Raw genomic sequence first — 17,819 nt, 5'->3', positions numbered from 1 at the left:
ACTCTGAAAGCCTGTCCTGACACCTGTTCCCATGAAAACTGCCTGGCACCTGTCCCCATGAAAACTGCCTGGCTATCCTGCCATCCACGCTGATCACGTCCAGTCAATAAGGGGCTCCTCGCCCCAGGCATGGGGGCAGCTTTCCTCCCTGGCAGCCCCTCCCCCATGACCCCAAGCGCTGATACTTCAGGGCCTCCACTCCCACCTTTAAGTCACAGGAAAAAGAGAGCAAGGCAGGTTGGCGAGACCTTTATTCACAGTCATGGGATAGCCCGGGGAAGGGGCAGGGAGCTGGCAGGGTGGGGAGACTGGGGACAGGTCCGTTGCAGAGAGCCAGGCAATGCGGGTCCCTGAGGTGCAAGAAAGGGGGCACCAGAAAAAATGGAAGCCTAGGCAACAGGGGCCCCACGCAAGGGGGTTTATGGTGCTTGGTGCCAGCCATGTCCCCCACTGCCCCCAGCAGAGAACAAGGCACAACTGGGCTTGGGGAAATGAGGAGGCCAGCCCCACCCATCTGCCTGCCTGTCCACCTGTCCAGGAGGTCAGAGTGCTTGTGCATGGAGTCCCCTTGTCCCCCATTCTCCGTTAACCCAGCCGCCTGGCTGCCCCAACAAACCCCTTAAAGCTGGGGTTCCATTTCGGAGACTCCCGACATATGGAACATCTTAGAGGGTCACCCCACACATCTGAGCACTGTCTCAGGGACCTTCTACCATGACTGGATCTTCAGGACAACCTAGTGCCAGCCGAGCAGAACTGAGGGCCAGATGGGGATGCCTGGTGTGGCCACTGCCCCTCACCTAGCAGGGGTGGCCGCCCTGCCCAGGAGCTCCAGGGGCACCAGGAACGGGTTCAGGGGGCAGATCCCAGCTGCTTGCCAGGGTGATCTCAGTTTGCTGGGCCCTGCCTTCTCAGAGGAGTGGGCGGTGGCCTGGCCGGGCTCCTCTGGGCCCCTGGCACCAGTCCTATCACCCTCAGCCCCAGGCTCCGGGTTCCCTCTAGCGGGACTGGGCTCAGGGGCAGTCAGGTGTCGGTATGTTTCTGCCATATGTTCCACCAGGGCCGTGCAGGGCAGGTGGGGCAGCTCCTCTGGAAGCGACATGAGCAGGTCAACAACCACAGCCGATTCTAGGGATGGACAGAGAGGGAGGGGTGAGGAGAGAACCGGGCCTGCCGCCCAGGGCACCCCCAACCCCTCAGTGCCCACCCCCTCACTCCTCTTACCAGCTGCTGAGAGCTCAGGACCATGGCCACTGCGGGAGAAGGAGGACAGGTACTTGTAAATCTTCTCAAAGTCCACGGTGAAGTCTCCCTCGGTGGACCGGCCAGCCAGGGACCCGGAAGATGACTCGGGGGCGGGGCCAGAAGCCTCAGGGGCGGGCCCAGGAGTCTCAGGGGTGGGGCCAGAAGCCTCAGGGGCGGGCCCAGGAGTCTCAGGGGTGGGGCCAGAAGCCTCAGGGGCGGGGCCAGGAGGCTCAGGGGTGGGGTCCTCCTGCACTCCCTGGACGCTCAATAGTAGTGGCTTTCCTCGGGCCCGCGTGGGCTTGGGGGGCTTGGAGTGCAGGAGGCTGAGCGGTTCTGTGGCCGCGATGGTGAGCACCTGGCGGGCAGAGCAATCAGAGAGGTGATGGAGGAAGTCTCATCTTTCGCTCCTGCTGTGCAGAGGCTGAACCCTCCATCTCCACCCAGTCACCAAATCCTCCCTGCCACCCTGAGCTCAGACAGGAGATGGCCTCAGAGGCAGGGCCCAGGATGCCATCTGCCTTATTTGGACTCATATGTATGACCCTGTCCCCTGGGACCCAACCCCCGCCACCTGCCTGAGAGATGGCTGTACCTGCGAGAAAGCCACTGTCAGGGCTTCCTCCAGCGGGCCTGTTATCTTCTCAGCCAGATCCATCCATATCTGAGTAACGTGAGAAGGTACACGGTCAGCCCTGGGATCAACCTGGAGGGGTCCCCTCCGAACCCTGCCCCACCTGGGGATCCCCCACAAGGCTGGCCCTGGGAAGCCACGCTCTGCTCTCCTGCCTCACCTCTATGGGGGCAGGGGTCTGTGCCTCCCGGCGCCTTGGACCACCACCTGGATGCACCCTCCGAATGGCCTCCCGGGCCACACGGCCCTTGAGCTGCTGGAGGAAGTCCCGGATCTGGGGAGGAGAGAGGAGGTGGCTGAGCTCAGGGCTGCAGGAGAGAAGCCAAAGCCCGCCACCTTGCTTGCCTGCTCCAGGGCGGGCCACTGCGCCCTCGCCTCCCGCCAGCCTTGTGCAAAGGGTCCCAGCGACTCTGCTGAGCGTCGGGCCAACGCCCCAGAGTATGACCAGCTACCTAATGAAGATGTAAGTCCTAGGTCTGTTTTGGCTCCTTCATACGCAATTCATCTCCCTTTTCGTCCACTCCGCCCATTTCTCGATTCTCACAACAACCCCATTGCGCCTGGTCCAACTGCGCGCAATTCGCCCGGCCTCCGCGGCCTCCGCAGCCTCCGCCTCCGAATTCGCCCCGCCCCTAAGTTTCCCCCTCGGCCCGCCCCTCAGCCCCACTTAAGCCCCGCCCACGACTCGCGCCAAGCTCGCCCCGCCCCCAGGCTCGCCCACTCACGCTCCACCCCTCCGCGGCACACACGGCCCGCCCCCAGCATCGTCCCGCCCCTCAGCCTTCCTTACGCCCCGCCCACGCCTAACTCCCAAGCTCGCCTGGCCCCTAAATGTTGTTCTCGCCCCGCCTCCAGACTCACGCCCCGCCCCTGGGGCGCAACCACTCACGCCCTCAGCCTTACGTACTGCCCGCCCCCCCCTCCGACTCACCCCCAGGCCACTAACCGCCCCTTACTACCGCAGCCCCGCCCCTAAGCTTCATCATAGCCCCGCCCACTACGCGACCCCGCCCAGACACACGCTAGCCCCGCCCCCAGCCTCGTTCTCGTCCGGGGACGCGCACCTCACCTCAACCTTGCTCCGGCCGGGCAGCTCCCTGGCCAGCTCAGCGGCATCCGGCTCCGGCTGGCCCCGCCGCGCCTGCAGCAGTCGCAGTAGCTGTCGCTTCTCACGGGCGCTCCAGGCCGCGGGGCCGGTCACTTCGCCCAGATAGCGCGCCGGGACGGTTCGCCGCCGCTGCGGCGGCTTCATGCCGGTCGAAGGCAGGCCCGTGCTCTAGGGCCGATCCCCTAGTGGGTGGAGCTACGGAGGCCGCTGAGGCCAGAAAGCCTCGCGCGGAGGCGGAAGTGGGTGGGGGCGTGGCTCTTCGTTCGTAGGAGGAGCAGAACCGCCTCTGTGGAGAAGATGGGGAGACTGGCACCGGATCCGAGTCATGGACGAACGAGACCTCAGCCCGCATCTTACCTCATTCGGGGAGCGGAACCGACACCCTGGATCTCGTAAAGTCTACGGTGTGTTTTGCTTCTCGCAGAGGGCTGGTTCCTGCCCACAGGACAGCTGTCCAGTTGGGGTCCAGAGCCCGGTTGTGGGGCCGGACAGCCCTGGGCACCTTGGACAGGTGGTTTAGCCTTGTCGAGTCTCAGTTTCTCCATCTGTAAACTGAGCTAGTAGTCCCATAGACTACCCTGTCTATGAGCAGCGGAGGGAGGAGCTCGGGCAGGAGGGATTTAAGGAGTCCAAACTGAAGAGGAGGGCGAAGTCCAAACCCGCGAGGAGACCCGAGCGAGGGCAGGGTCGGCGGTGGGAGTGGAAAGCTGGGAAGGCCTGGCTGGAGGAGGATCGCGGGGGCAACTGGGGGACTGCAGGGATAGGAGGCGGGGCTTATTCTAAATTTAAGCTGGTGGGGTTAGGAGTTACTTTCTGTTTGGGACGAAACGCCCTTGAGCCTCCTCTGGCGGGTGTATGCACACGTGTAAATGGGCGTGGGGGCCCCGCCCCCAAGTCAGGACTTCGCCCAGCCAGGATTTCCACCCCTCCCCAGCCCTCCAGTCCTGGACCAAGGCCTGGACCGCTCCTGGAGCGCCACCCGCTCCTGGAGCCCCCTCCTCCTGTCTGCCACCCCGCGCCTTGCGCGCACACTGACTCCACCAAAACTCAGCCGGTCAGTCCAGAGGTTTATTTTGAGCCCAGGTAGGAGGAAGTGGAGGAGGGGAGAAGCGTAGGGGCAGCGGTCCCATCGGGTCGGAGTCCAGGGCAGCGGGTCCAGTCCTGGAGAGGCTAAAGCCGCGGGTGAGTGCATCTCAGGTTCATGCTGTGGGAGGGACGGCGGGGACATTATGTCGGCCACCCCCTTCCCAGCAGACCAGCGGCCTCTCCCATCAGTCTATATGCTGGGGTGAGAGTGGGAACTGCATCTGAATCCCAAATTCTCCTCGCCTAATGCCTGTCCAAAATTTGAGGACCCCTGGCTCGACCCAGAGCCCGAACCCCACCGCTGGTGACCCACTGCCTGAGTTGGAATCCGTCCTCCACCAAGTACTGTGACCTTTGACACGTTATTTAACTTCAGAGAGTGCCTCATTTTTCTCCTCTGTAAAATGGGGACTATAATAGTATCTACCTGAAGGTTGTTGTGAGCATTATTTATTTATGTATTTTTAAGAAGTGGGTTCTCCACTCTGTAGCCCAGGCTGGGTTGCAGTGGCATCATCATAGTTCACTGCAGCCTGGAACTCCTGTGCTGAAGGAGTTCTATCCTTCTGCCTCAGCCTCCTGAGTAGCTGGGACTATACAGGTGCGCACCACCATGCCCAGCTAGTTTTTGTAGAGACGGGGGTCTTGCTATGTTGTCCAAGCTGGTCTTGAACTCCTGTCCTCAAGGGATCCTCCCACCTCAGCCTCCCTGAGCGCTGGGATTACAGCTGTGAGCCACCAGGCCCAGTCGGTTATGAGGATTAAATTAGTTCATATGCGTAAAACAGAACAGTGCCTGGCACAGAGTAAGAGCTATGAAGTAAGTCACTGTTAGCCCCTCCTTCCTCCTGCCCCGCTCCGCATTTACCTGCCTCACTGGGGCCTCCTGGGCTGGGTGTCGCCGGGCGAGGCTCTCGGGAGCGGGCCGGGGGGCGGGGGCGCTGCAAGACAGGCAGGCTGCGGTCGGGGTGGCGGCGCGCGGCGCCAGGGTCAGGGCGCCCTCTGGGGGCTGCTGCGGGCGTAGCGGAGTCAGGGCCACTGGATCGCCGCGACCCCGGTCCTAACGCTCAGGAATAGACTGGGGGGGCCGGGCAGAGGTCTGGGCGTGGCGGAGGTCGGTACCTGAGTGCGCGCAGACGAGGCCCAGCCCGGCGGCCAGGGCAGCGCCCAGCACGAAGGCTGCCAACACCAGCGCCACCACCGGCGCGGGCTCCAGGGCCGCGGGGGCCGGCGCGGGAGGCTCGGGGCGCACGGCAGCGCGGCCCGGGACGACCTTGGGGGGCCCTGTGGGGAGTCGGCAGGGCTGAGACTGGGGCCAGGACCCGGAAGTCCTTCCCACCCCGCCCCCGCCCCACGGACCCTTCGCGGAGGGAGGACTGCGCGCTCACTGGGGGGCGGCCGCGGCACGGTGACCACGATGGGCTGTGTCAGCGTGTGCAGGTGGGGGCTGTCAGCACCCAGGCTCTCGCTGCTCCCACTGATGGCGCCCGCGCACGCCTCATCCTGAGGCAGGCACTGGGGGCAGGTGGGGGAGAAAGAGACCGAGACGTCAGGACTCCCAAGACAGACGTCGGAGTCCGGCTCTCTACCACAGCTAGAAGGCCCCCTGGAAATCCGTCCCCCTAGGGTCCATGAGCCCAGCCCCTAAGTGTACAAGCAGCTAGCTGCCCAGCCCTTGGAGACCCCAAATTCCAGCCCCTCAAGGTCACACGATCCGGCTCTCTCGGCACCTAACCTGGGAAGCTAAAATCAGGTGCCTAGAGATTCGACCCTCAGTGGCCTTCTGCACCCAGTTTCCCGGCCCTGGTGGATCTCAGAGTCCCGGAGCTGTCCATGAGGGAACCCAGCGTCCGCTCTCTGCCCCCCCCCCAACTTGTGCAGAGTCCCATGGGCCCCTGGGGTCTTTGCCTCCAGCCTCCAGCCTGGGAGAGACCCAGTGTCTACCTCCCAGCCCCAAGTGACCTCAGACCCCAAAGCGCCCAGATGCTCAGATCCCCAAACTCCGGCGTATCCTCTCGCAGCCTCCAGAGATGCCTGTGCCTAGCCCCCGAAGAGGTCCGGCGCCCGGATCCCTTGCTCTGGGTTCGCGCACCCGCGATGACGACGGCGGCGCCAGAGGCGCAGCCTGGCGGACTCCCCGGCGGCGGCAGCGGCTCAGCTGGCAGTGCAGGAACTGCACCGAGGCGTTGAACACCGGGCGCAGGCGGAAGCTGAAGCGCGCTGGGCTGGTGGCACCCGGGCGCGGCGGCGGTGGGGGGAAGGTGACCGAGGCGTCGGCAGGGCAGCCCCCGCGCAGCAGCGCCAGGGCTGGCCCCAGGGCCGGGCGCGAGGACGGCGTCACTGAGCAGCGGTGCAGGGTCAGACCCCAGCGCGGGGAGGGTCGGGCCAGGGCTGCCTGGGGGACAGAGACGACATCAGGATCACCCGCTCCCACCTGCCGCCACCAGCCCTTGGTGCTCCCGGTGTCCGCACCTGCACGAACACGCGGCTGTCCGCTGGGACCTCGAGCGGCCCCGCGCGGCGCGGGAAGACGTCCTCCACGTCCGACAGCTCCAGACTGAAGAGCGGTCTGCGCAGCCAGGGCCCCGGCGCCGCCGGGAACTGGGGTGCTGGCGGGCGGGGGACGGGGGAGGGGGACACTGACAAGGGAGGCCACGCTGTCCCTTAGGCTCTCAGGGAAAGTGACCCGACCACTTCGCCCCCGCCGCAACCTTTGGAGAAGGGATGCGGTGGCGGTGGCGGATTCACCTAGGCTCGGCACTGTGCCACAGTTCTGCCCAAGCGGGACAGTTACCCTGCTGTGCCCCCTGGTGACTCCGGGGACCACTGCAGCCCAGCAGCTGAGGCCGGTGCAAAGCTGGGCACCCCTGGGGACGAGCCTCCAAAGCAGGCGAGGAAACCCCGGAGCAGAAAGGGCTGAGGCTGCAAGAGGGTGGAGGGTCAGGCTGGAAGTCAGAGCTCTGCCCCTCCCCCCACGCTGCTCCCATTTCTAAGGGCAGGTAGGTGCTGTCATCACGGGAGGGCTGGGGGTGAGGGTGTCCTTCCTGGAGGCTCTTCTGGGTACAGCCAAAGCCCAGTCAGGCCGCCAGGACCTGGGACGTTTCTGCCTGTCCAGGGCTCACACTCCCAGACTGAAGGCAGCGGCAGCAAAGGCGAGGGTCTCCCGCGGCAGACTGCGCACCAGTGGGCAGGGTGTACACACAGCCGTCTGCTTCCCCGAGGCGCTCAGCTAGGGTCCTTGTCAAACGCTGGGGACTACCCACACACCCCTCTGAGGGGTACCTGCATAGCCCACCCCTCCCGCAGTCCTCCGTCTCTGCGGCTGCTCCGGGCTTTGAGGCAGTCCGGGATGGGGCCAACCTGAGGACAGGGGACAGAAGCAGACCCCACCCTACCCCCTTTCCCCCAGGTGGGGTGGACAAGAGGTCAAGTTGAGGAAGGATCACACAGGGAGGGATGCTAGTGAGACAGGCCCAGTGTCCCCCTCCGCCTGTACATACCAGGTGGCCCAGTGGGTGACGCGGTGGTCCCCAAGAGCAAAGCCAGCAGCAAGAGCGCAGAGCCCGGCATACTGCACTGGCTGAGGTCAGGGTGTCTGGGGGCCAGAGCAGAGGCACCAGCCTGGCTGCACTCAGGCCTGGCAGGTGGGCAGGTGGCCCTGTCCTTGGCTGGGCGGCCACCCTGGGAGGCAGGGAGCGGGGGTGGCCAACAGGGGCTGACATCAGAGCCGGGGCCCAAGGCCTGCGAGGAATTAAGGACTCCTCTCCTGCCCCACCTGTGGCTACTGGGGGCAGGGAGTCCCCCATACTGGCCACCAAATACTGAGCAAGCCACTCTAAACACCTCCCTCCCAGCACCACCCTCCACTCTGCCTCAGTTTCTCCTTGATGCCGATGCCTCAACCACCATCACGGCACCCCCAGCCCCAGCCCCTTCCCACCTCCCTGCCAGGCTCCCGACACAGCACAGACTTGTGGAAGAAAAGGGAGGGGTTTATTCTCAAGCTTCTAAGGATTTACAAACGAGGGCATTTTGTTTTAAAAAGGGACAGGGCAATACTGGCGGCCTGAGAAGGGGTCGGGGGCGGTGGGCCGGGCTGGGCCACCCCAGGCTCCTGCCCACCCGGTCTGCCCTCTGCCTGGTCCAGAGGGATGGCTGGTGACGAGGGGGAGGTCTGGGGAGAGGCGGGGAGTAGGAGAGGCTCCCCCAGGGCTCCCCGTAACACTGAAGGGGTGGGGGGGCAGACACACACGCACAAAAACGGAAAATAAAGTTAAATAAAAATAAAACCAGGTAGCCCAGCCTCGGGCCTGTGCCGCCCGGAGCCAGCCAAGCAACCTTCCAGCTACCCGCAGAGTCCCCTGTGGCTGGCCCCAGGGAGGGAGGCTAGGGGCCAGGCCTGCCGGCACCGCCCCCTGGCCCCTGGCCCCTGACAAAGGGGCCCAGAGGCAAGAGAAGGCGGCCTTGCCCCTGGGGCAGACAGAAGGTGACTTCTACTACTTTTAAACATGCGGCATTTTGTGACTATGATAAGGAGAGTCCAGACCACAGATGAGAGGACACAGCGACCCTACGTCTACGCTGCTTCAGCTACGTCCAGCGAGGCTCCTCACCTTTGGTGTTGGTTGGTTTTTGTTTGTGGTTTTATGGGATTTTTTTTTTCTTTTTTGTGTTTTGCTATTTTGTTTTTCTAGTCCACGTGATTCGCATGCATCACCAACAAAAAGGAAACACACCCCCTCCTGCTCTGCCTGCAGCAGCAGCGGGTGCTGGGGGACACCTGGCCAGCTGTGGTGTGGCACAGTGGCACCCCGGGGGTGACCACCCTGAACTCCCACCCACAGCCTGGTGCCCCTCCTTCCCCCCGCTGGAGCCTGTCACATGTCCCTGAACCCCCACATCCACTCCCTTCCCCCTCAATCCAACTCCTGCCACACTCCTTCTCGTCTTCAATTCCCTCTGGCCACCTGCTCCCGCCACGCCCCACTTCTACCTTCCCTGAAGGCCACCCTGTGTGTGGCCACAGCCCCTTGGGCCTCCTCCACACCCCCTGAGGTCTTCAACTCACCCCCAAGCTGGGGCCAGTCTCCCCGCCCAGGCCCGACCCCGAACCCGGAGCCAAGGCCCCGGCCCAGTCCCCGGAGCCCGTGGGCGGTCGGGGCCCCTCTACAAAGCAGCTAAACGTGACTTTGGTAAAAGTTTCTGAAGGTACCGACGGAACCCCGTGAGAACAAGCTCTCCTCCGCCCCCCACCCCCCACCAAGTACAATAAAATACAATTAACTCCAAAAAGGACCCCCTGAGATCAAAGAGAGAGAGAGAGGAAGAGACAGAGAGAGAGACCGGCCCTGCCAGCTGCAGTCACAATGCCCGCAGCCCCTTCTGGGGGCCACCGACTCATCGTCCCACGGAGACCTAAGCAGACCCAGGGGTCCCGCCAGGGGTGGCTGAGACCAGGCTTGGGCCAGGAGGGAGGCAGAGGCAGGGAGGGTGACAAGGACAGAGGTAGAGGGGGTGACGGAGAAGGAACAGGTGCATGGGGAGCGGCGAGGACGGCACGCTCGGAGCGGATCTGGGGACTCAGGGGTCTCTCTTGGCCCCTGGGGGCCACCCCAGCCCAGAGGTTACGACTGAATAAATAGCGAGTCTGCTCCCGGCCTGCTGTCGTCCGTTCACAGTGTCTGTCGGGGGGACGCGCGGCCGGCTGACCCCGGGGCGGGAAGGGCTGGGGCCTGGCAGGCCCGTCTGTCCACGGCTGGTGGGCAGGGAGTTGGGGGTGGGTGGGTGCCCCTACTTTCTGTCCTCAGCCCTTGGCAGCCGTCAGGGTCCCAGGTCTCCCCTGGCAGGTGGCTGGGTGGGGACCGGGGGCCTGTGGCCACGCCCCTGGCCCCTGTGGGGCTGGCCGCCGCCATGCAGCTACCTGAAGAAGGGCAGGTGGTGTTGGCTCAGGACCCCACTAGTCCGCGGCGACTCGGTCTTCGCCATGACATCCTTGAACCAGGACGCCACGTCCACCTCGAGTGTCTCGTAGCGCCGGATGAAGCTGTGTTCCTGCAGGGACCGACGCAGGGGCTCAGGAGGAGGGGCGTCCCTCCGGCCTCACGCTCAGGGCCTGGGGCTCCTGTGGGGGTGTTCCGCAGGGACGGGGACATGGGGAGGGGCTCACAATAAGTACTCACAAGTAGCTTATTATACTTTGGTCTCTTCCTGTGATCTTTAGTAAGGCTGCAGGGAGGAGGGAGGGAGGGAGGTGAGAGCCGGCAGGAGGAGCCCGGCTGCCCCCCAGTGTTCAGGCCCCAGCTGAGCTGGGGGTTGTTAAGGTCCGCAGGGGAAGGATCTGCTGATGGTCTGGGCCCTGGTGACAGCTGGGACTGCCTGGGTGTCCGCCCTGCAGTCTCTGGCCCTGGGAGGCCAGATGTGGATTTCCTGCACCCACGTGCAGCTTGCTGTGGGCGGGCGCTCTCAGCCTCCCACGGCCACTGTGCCAAGCGCCCACGGGGCCAGCTGTCCCCTCAGGCTGGGTCCAAACCCAACTCGAGGCTCCCAGGGCACCAGCTCCCATCTGTGCCCCCACCCAACCCAGGGCGGCCCCCCAACCCCCGCCCATTCTGCCCTGAGCAAGGGGCCTCCCCTGAGAGGGGGCAGGCAGGGCGGGGGCTCTCACCAGTCTTTGACGAAGGACTGGAAGTCCCCCGAGAAGCCCATGTGGCCGGGCAGGAGCGGGGGCTCTTCCTGGAGGACTTTGGTGAGGACCTCAAAGTCCGTCTTGCAGTTCTTGTAGGGAAACTGTCCTGTCGCCAGCTCCACCTGGGCGGGACACGGGCAGGGCTGGACCTCGCGGGCACCGGGTCGGGGGCCACAGCCACAGGACCTCACCTCCAGCCCGAGGACAGGGCGGGGCCCCACTCACCAGCGAGATGCCCAGGCTCCACACGTCGGCCCGGATGTCGTAGTCGGGCTTGGTGGGGTCTGGGGGGTCGATACGCTCAGGCTGCCGGGAGAGAACAGGAGGCTGTACCTTGGAGGCCGCCCAGCCCACCGCCCCCCAACGTGCCGGGCCCCCACTCACCGCCATGTAGGCGGCGCAGCCAGCGCTCCGCGTCTTGGCCTTGGAGTCGACCAGGCGGCCGCTGATGCCGAAGTCGCAGAGCTTGATCTGGCCCCGCTCGTCCAGCAGGATGTTGGAGGGCTTGACGTCGCGGTGGATCACGCCGTGCTTCTCCTTCAGGTAGTACAGCGCCTTCACGATCTGCGGCGTGCACAGGGGCAGGCGCCCGTGACCATGGGCCCAGGGCCGGCCCGCCTGCCCGCCTGCCCGCCCGGCCGCCACGCAGCCACTCACCGCCACCGTCATCTTGCCCAGGATGCGCTCGGGGATGGGGCCCTGCATCCGCTTCTTGAGCTTCTCAGCGCACGTGCCCATGAGCTCCATGGCGATGAAGACGTCGGTCTGGGGGGGACACAGCGGGCTTGGGGTGGCGGCACCTTCCTGCCCACCCAGAGCAGCTCTGGCCCGGGGCAGGGAGGGGGCACCGGGCGGGGCGGGGTGCTCACGTTGGTGATGAAGGTGCCGAAGCACTGCACGATGTAGGGGCAGTCGTGGCTCTTGAGCACCACGTCCAGGTCCATGAGGATGCGCTTGTTCTCCTCCTTGTTCCCTGAGCGCCGCATTTGCTGCAGGACAGGGATGCGAGGCGGGGAGGGACCTCAGCGAAGGCCGGGACCGAGGCGTGGGCCGGCCCGGGGTGAGGGCTGAGGCTCACCTTGACTGCGATGACGTGGCCTGTCTTCCGGAAGCGCATCTTCCACACCTGGCCGCAAGTGCCGCTCCCCATCTCACCCAAGTTCTCCAAGTCATTGATTTCTGCCTGGTAGCGCTAGGAGGACAACAGGGGCTGGAGGGTCCCCGGGGCCTCGACTGTGCCCTGGGGTGGGCCCGGCCTGCCTGCGCGCCCCCCACCCCAGGGGCACCGAGCAAAGGGTGGTACCTGGCCCCCGATGGTCAGGTAGCCCGTCTGCTTCATGATCTCCTGCAGCTTCTGGTCAATCTCGATGCTGCGGGGACAGGGAGCAGCCACTGGTGGAGGGAGCTCCTCAGCAACCAACCCCCCTGCAGTCCCCACGGGGCTCCCTACAGCTTTGCCCAGCCCCACCCGCCCGCGGCTCACCTCTCCATGCTGCGGGGCGTGAACAGAGTTGCCGGGAGCCCCAGCATGTGGCGGGGCCGGGCGGGGGGCGTGGGGTGCTGCGGGGAGCTCTCTGAGGACGGCGAGCGGCTGCCCCCATCGTTGGCCAGCGGGAGCTGCAGGGCTGGGGGGTGAGAACCAGTGGCAGGGAGGGGTCAGTGCCCGGCTGGCCTCTGCTCCAGGCCTGGCACTCGGGGAGGGGCCGGGACCCTCACCTTCCCCTCCCTGGCCTCCCAGCTGCCGGCTGGAGGAGCTGGAGTCTCCCAACCCACGCACTAGGCTGTCCTCTGGGTGCCTTCTCCCATCCCTGACCTGGAAGGAGACTGAGTGGGCTGGTGGGGACGAGTGGACCCCAATCTACACTGACAGAGAAACGAGGTGGGGACCTCACAGTGTCCCTCAGCCAGGCAGCTTTCCTGGAGTGTCCCACCTCTGCCCAGGACGCCGGCCAAGGGCCACAGCACCCATACCCTGGAACACGCAAGGACGGAATGCCCGCCAGGATGGGCTGGGCTCTGGCCCTGCTGCAGCACTGAACTTGGCCCCCAACAAGAGCTGGGCAAGCCACTCTGGGGAGACAGTGAGCATGGGACCCCAGCTTCCAGCTGCCCTGTCCCCACATTCTGCTTCGGGATCAGGGAGGGCCCCTCGGGTCAGTGAGCCGAGCAGGGGCGGATGGGGATAGGGGCAGGACTCCAGGGTGGGCTTCCGTCCTCTGGGGGAACATGGGGGGGGGGGCGCAGCCCCTGCAGGGGCTGGCGGAACTGGGTGGGGAGCCGTGCTGGGCCAGGGGGTGGGTTCTTTCCAGCAGCCTGCATGCGGACAGCTAGGGCATGCGACAGCAGGCGGCAGGCAGCGGGCAGGCAGCGGACACCCTGGGACGGGCAGGCGGCATTAGGGGGCGGGAGGGCAAGAGACAGACAGACAGACAGGAGCCAAGACTCAGGGCCCAGCTGCCCAGAGGGGGCGCTGCAGAGACAGGCCAGAGAAGGGCCTGGGACAGGAGAGCAGGCTCACTGCAGGATTTGGTGTCTCTCTGGCTGGGCTGGCAACAGGGTGTGGGACCCTGAGGAGCCAACCCTCCCTCGACCCCTTGCACCCCAGAGGCCCTGACCCAGAAAGGGGGATGGTGTGCTCGGCTCGGGGCACTGGTTACGGCCGCCTCCGAGGCGCCCCTCTCCCTGGGGCCTGCCCTGCTCCTGCAGCCTCTTCCAACACCCTCCCTCTGGCCTCGGCCCCCTTCCCTGCCCACAGCCCCTCAGGCTCCCACTGTCCTGGCCTAGTGACAAATCAGGAGAGACAACCTGCTCCAGCTGCTGGCAGCCGGGCCCTCGCCTTGCCTCAGCCAGCGAGAGGGGGCAGGTCACAGGCCCGCCCTGCAGTACTCAGGGGATGCAGGGCCTGCCAGGGGCAAAGCAAGGGCTCTGGGGCCTGGGGAGTCCAGACCGGCAGGGAGGCCTCCCCTCCCGCTGCCCCCGGCCACAGCACTGCCTCCCCCTGCTCAGTGAGTCCCTGTGCCTCTGCTCTGGCCTGAATCACAGTCCCAACCCCTCCTGAGGCCCGGCCCCCCAGTCCAGCCCCAGGCCCTCTGCACCTGGACCTTCTTGAGACACTGACTCCCACCCCTGGGGGGTTTCCTGCCCTCCACTGCCAGCTCTCTGGGGGCAAGGGCCACACCTTGAAGTGTCCTATTGGTCCCCTCCCTGGCACAGTCCACCTGGCTCTCTGAGGGCTGCCCAGAGCCCGGGGAGGCGGCTGGCGGCCCACAGACGGGGGCACGGCGGGGACAGGAAGGGTGCTCAGGTGGGGGGCAGGAAGGAGACACACAAAGCCCTGAGAATGGAGATCACAAAGGTCACAGAGGTGGTGACAGGCCACACAGCACGTCAGGAGTGCGAGTGAGAGCAAGAGTGTGTGTGTGTGTGAGAGAGAGAGGGAGAGGGAGAGAGAGAGAGAGAGAGAGAATGAGAATGAATGAATAAGAGACAGTAAGAGGGCTGGAGGGCAGGTGCCCGCAGACGCAGACAGGAGCCACGGGCATGCAGGCTGCCAACCCCACACGCGTGCACACACTCGTGCAAACACACGTTCCCGGGGCATGGCACAGACCCCTACACACATGCAGCCAGGGGCAGATGCCCCCTTGTCCACCTGACACACACACACACACGCAACTACCCCTAGGCCAGACCCCCGACCCGGTCTCCCTCCCAGCACAGGCTTGGGCACAGCCCAACTGCCCGCCACGTCGCTAGCGCCTGTGCTCAGGGCCTCAGCCGGCTATGTCCTTGTTCCACCCCACGCCACCTCCAGGAACACTGTGCTCAAACCCCACCTTCTCCAGAGGCTTCCCCAGACCTGCCCCCTGAAAAGCCCCTCACCCTGCTAGAACGTTCTGCCTGGCAGGGACTGTGCTCACTGTCCCCAGGTAGTCTCCCCTAGCACAGCCTCACCTCCTCAAGGACAGAGGCTTGGTCTGTTGTGATGACTGCCGTGTCCCTTGTACCCAGGACAGGCCCACACCCGGTGGGGGTGCTACACATTCATCCCACTGTTGAGATGGATCAAACAGGCAGGGTCCACCCACCTGGCCCGAACTTCTCTCTCTCACTCACACACACACTCATGCCACGTCGCACACACGTGTCCCCTTGCAGGCCAGATTCCTGCTCTTCGGGGGCCATTTCCTCCTCCGGGGAGTCCAAGCCTGAGCCCAAGAGGAAGGGGGCAGCAGGAGGTGAGAGGGCACAGAGGAGGCCGGGCTGGGCCGCCGTTGCGCGAGTGGCGTGAGAGAGAGTGAGGGTGACAGGAGGAGACATGGACACGCACAAACACACGCGAGGGGCTGGGGATGGCTTTCTGCGGCCGGGGCAGCGGTTAGGTCAATGGTGCAGATGTCCAAGCGGCGACGATAAAAAGGCTGGTACCTGCTCGTTGGGACGGGGCAGGAGCAGGGCTTAGAGTGATCACAATAACTGGATGGGGAAAAGGAAGAAAAAAAACAACACCACGATAAATCACAACAGAAACGACCGATTCGTCCAAAAGAAAAGAAAATCAAATCATAACGAGGAGGAGGGGGAGGCGCGAGGCACCAAACTGCAGAGATGGGTAGAAACCGACAGAGATGGCAGAATGGGGAGGATGGGATGGAGCTGACAGACACACACGCCTGGAGGGGGCTCTTTGGAGGCATGCCCACCATGGCCTCGCTCTGCATGGGGACAGCCACCCCGTAAGGCACCCGGGCCCCATACCCAGCCCTTTCTCATCCCCTCGGGGGCTGTGGAGGGCAGCCCTGCGGAGCCCAGCAGGGACCCTCCATGTCTGGGCCAGGCTTCCTGCCCCAGGCAGTGTCCAAAGCCAGCATGTCCACCTCCAGGACTTCTCTGTATCCCAAGTGACTCCCCAGGGAGGAACCCGTGCCAACCCAGGTCAGAGAAGGGAAGGCTGGGGAATGAGGGGTGGCAGGCTGTGAAAGTCAGGCCAACCAGGGGAGTGGTAGGGGTATCCAGATATGGGGGGAAGTGTTTCCTCCCTCCTAGCAAGATGACTCCATGGGGAGCTATATAAACTACGAGGGCCACATCAGGGGAGACATAAAGGGTAGCATTTCACTGGGTCAAGAGAGACACAGAAAGGAACATGGGTGGTGGGTGCTGTTCAGTTTGTGGCGAGGGGGAAATCTGATTCCCTCTGGCTGAGGGGATTTAGGGATGGGGTCCTGTGAGACACAGCGAGGAGACTATCTGTGGTCGTGGTGATCCCAGGCCAGGTGTGTGTGTGTGTGTGTGTGTGTGTCCATGTGTCAGGGGGGAGGTGTTGATCCAGGATGACAAGACGCCAAGGAAATAGGAGCTGAGATTGTGGGAACCATCAGAAACGAAGTGGATGTGTGCTGGGGAGCCTAGATATAGTCACACTAACCTCGGGTGTCCTCAGGCCAGGTAGGTATGGGTGTTAGAAGAATGGGAACAGTCACTTGAGCCTAAGTGACAAAGTCATCAGTCTGGGGGTGGGGTGTGTATTTCTGGAGAGACCAAACATGCTCACCGAGATGGTGGTACCGACACTAGTCAGGGGGGTTTGACAGGGACTGTGCATGAGGGATGGGGTCTGCTGAGCCCAATGACAAGTTCATCCCAGACTGGAGAAAGGACCTTCGGACACAGTGACAGGGAGACCAAATGGGAGAAACCTCAGTTCTGAAGAGATGGAGGGGGTGTTGTATGTGGTCGAGTGACCTCAGGTGTCCCCAGCCCAGGTGTGTGCGTGTGCTTGTGAGCAGATCATCCGATGAACTGGGAGAAGCTCCCAGCCTGCGGGAGGGGGTGATCTTGACAGTCACTGAAAATGACGGGAGTGGAAGCCCCGGGTTGAAAGGGATGTGTCTGTGTGTGCTGGGCGACCTGGATGGGGCCACGGTGGCGTGGAGTAGGGGGCAGCCCAGCTCGCCGCAGGTGACAGAGCCTCCCAGGATGGGAGGCGGCGATGGGGGCGGGCCAGCAGGCGGGGGCCTCGCCCGGGCCCCCAGGCCCTGAGGGTGCAAACCCCTAGGCCGGGGGAGGGCCGCCCAGGAGCTCGCCGGCCCCACGGCCCCGGGTCACCGTGACCCTCTCCCCGCGAGCCGACGGCGGGGGGAAAAGGGGGGGCGGAGAGGAGGAGCACGAGCGCCCCGGAATCGGGGGCGGGGCCCGACGGCGGGGGCGGGGCCTCCCGCGGCGCGCGCCCCGCCCCGCCCGCCCCCTCCCCCACGCAGCCGTGCTTACTGGGCCTGGGCCGCTGGGGGCTGATATCCAGGTTGAGGTCGATCCTCCGCCGGGCCTCGCGGTTCTCCTGCTTCAGCTTTGCTTCCAGGCGGGACAGCTTCTGCTCCAGGGAGGACGCCGCCATCTTCCCCGCCGCCGCCGCCGCCGCCGCCGCGCACCGCCCGGTCGCCCGTCAGTCCGGCAGACAAACACCGCACTGCGCCTGCGCCCGGATGACCCCGCCGAGCCGCCGTCTCGCCCCGCAGGGCGCATGCCCGCGGCGCGCACCCGCCCTTACCCGCGTGCGAACCTCCGCGCGTGCGTGCTTCGTCCCAGCCCGAGGGATGACGCCACCTAGAGCTCGCGGCTGGCAACGTGCGAAACCCCGCCCCCGCCGTGACGCGCATGCGTGAACTCCCGGACGCGCCACACAGAGGCGCTGCGAGGAGACCCACGGTTTTTTCAGAGCTATGGGTGGGGAGAGCGGCGCGCATGCGCACGGAAGGAGAGACGCGGCCACGCGCGGGGCTACTGCTACGCATGCGCGCCCGTGGAACTTTGCTTTGCAGCCACCTGTGGTCCCCAGGGCGGCGCATGCTGCTCGCTCTTTCTGGCTTGGTCCTCTCTGACAGCCGCGCCCTCTCAATACCTCCTTCCTCGCCTCAGACGGTGCTTCATTAAGATCCCTGTTATGCTTAGCTGCTGCCTGACTTCTGCTGCTCACAGTGATTCACCTCTGCGGGGAGCTGGGTCCATTTCAGCCAGTCTCAGCAAGCTCAGGATTGGCGGAAGCCAAGCGGGAGGGGAGGGGCCCT

At 64.9% G+C, this 17,819-nt stretch overlaps 3 protein-coding genes across 4 annotated transcripts; all 3 read right to left on the bottom strand.

Moving 5' to 3' along the window:
- Positions 1-233: 233 nt before the first annotated feature.
- SNAPC2 (small nuclear RNA activating complex polypeptide 2) lies at positions 234-3,849 on the bottom strand. Its single transcript, XM_012790783.3, has 5 exons — positions 2,946-3,849; positions 2,037-2,150; positions 1,838-1,906; positions 1,225-1,600; positions 234-1,128 (listed from the first exon to the last, which is right to left on the bottom strand). The coding sequence occupies exons 1-5, from the start codon at positions 3,126-3,128 to the stop codon at positions 797-799; spliced, it is 1,074 nt and encodes a 357-aa protein (XP_012646237.2). The 5' UTR covers positions 3,129-3,849; the 3' UTR covers positions 234-796.
- TGFBR3L (transforming growth factor beta receptor 3 like) lies at positions 3,167-7,966 on the bottom strand. Its single transcript, XM_075998388.1, has 7 exons — positions 7,571-7,966; positions 6,543-6,679; positions 6,163-6,465; positions 5,459-5,585; positions 5,193-5,354; positions 4,939-5,082; positions 3,167-3,270 (listed from the first exon to the last, which is right to left on the bottom strand). The coding sequence occupies exons 1-7, from the start codon at positions 7,638-7,640 to the stop codon at positions 3,167-3,169; spliced, it is 1,047 nt and encodes a 348-aa protein (XP_075854503.1). The 5' UTR covers positions 7,641-7,966.
- Positions 7,967-8,041: 75 nt separating this feature from the next.
- Positions 8,042-17,233, bottom strand: MAP2K7 (mitogen-activated protein kinase kinase 7). 2 transcript variants are annotated; one of them, XM_012790781.2, is made up of 12 exons: positions 17,026-17,233; positions 15,184-15,231; positions 12,239-12,380; positions 12,059-12,125; positions 11,834-11,947; positions 11,625-11,744; positions 11,413-11,520; positions 11,140-11,319; positions 10,981-11,061; positions 10,735-10,877; positions 10,250-10,295; positions 8,042-10,121 (listed from the first exon to the last, which is right to left on the bottom strand). In XM_012790781.2, the coding sequence occupies exons 1-12, from the start codon at positions 17,147-17,149 to the stop codon at positions 9,987-9,989; spliced, it is 1,308 nt and encodes a 435-aa protein (XP_012646235.1). In that variant the 5' UTR covers positions 17,150-17,233; the 3' UTR covers positions 8,042-9,986. The 2 variants fall into 2 exon arrangements, with proteins under 2 accessions (XP_012646235.1, XP_012646236.1); XM_012790782.2 differs by lacking the exon at positions 15,184-15,231.
- Positions 17,234-17,819: the final 586 nt, after the last annotated feature.

This window comes from Microcebus murinus, chromosome 27, assembly GCF_040939455.1.
Source record: "Microcebus murinus isolate Inina chromosome 27, M.murinus_Inina_mat1.0, whole genome shotgun sequence".
NCBI classification, from domain to species: domain Eukaryota; kingdom Metazoa; phylum Chordata; class Mammalia; order Primates; family Cheirogaleidae; genus Microcebus; species Microcebus murinus.
The sequence above is the reverse complement of the archived record's forward strand: the minus strand, read 5'-3'. Positions and strand labels throughout refer to the sequence as shown.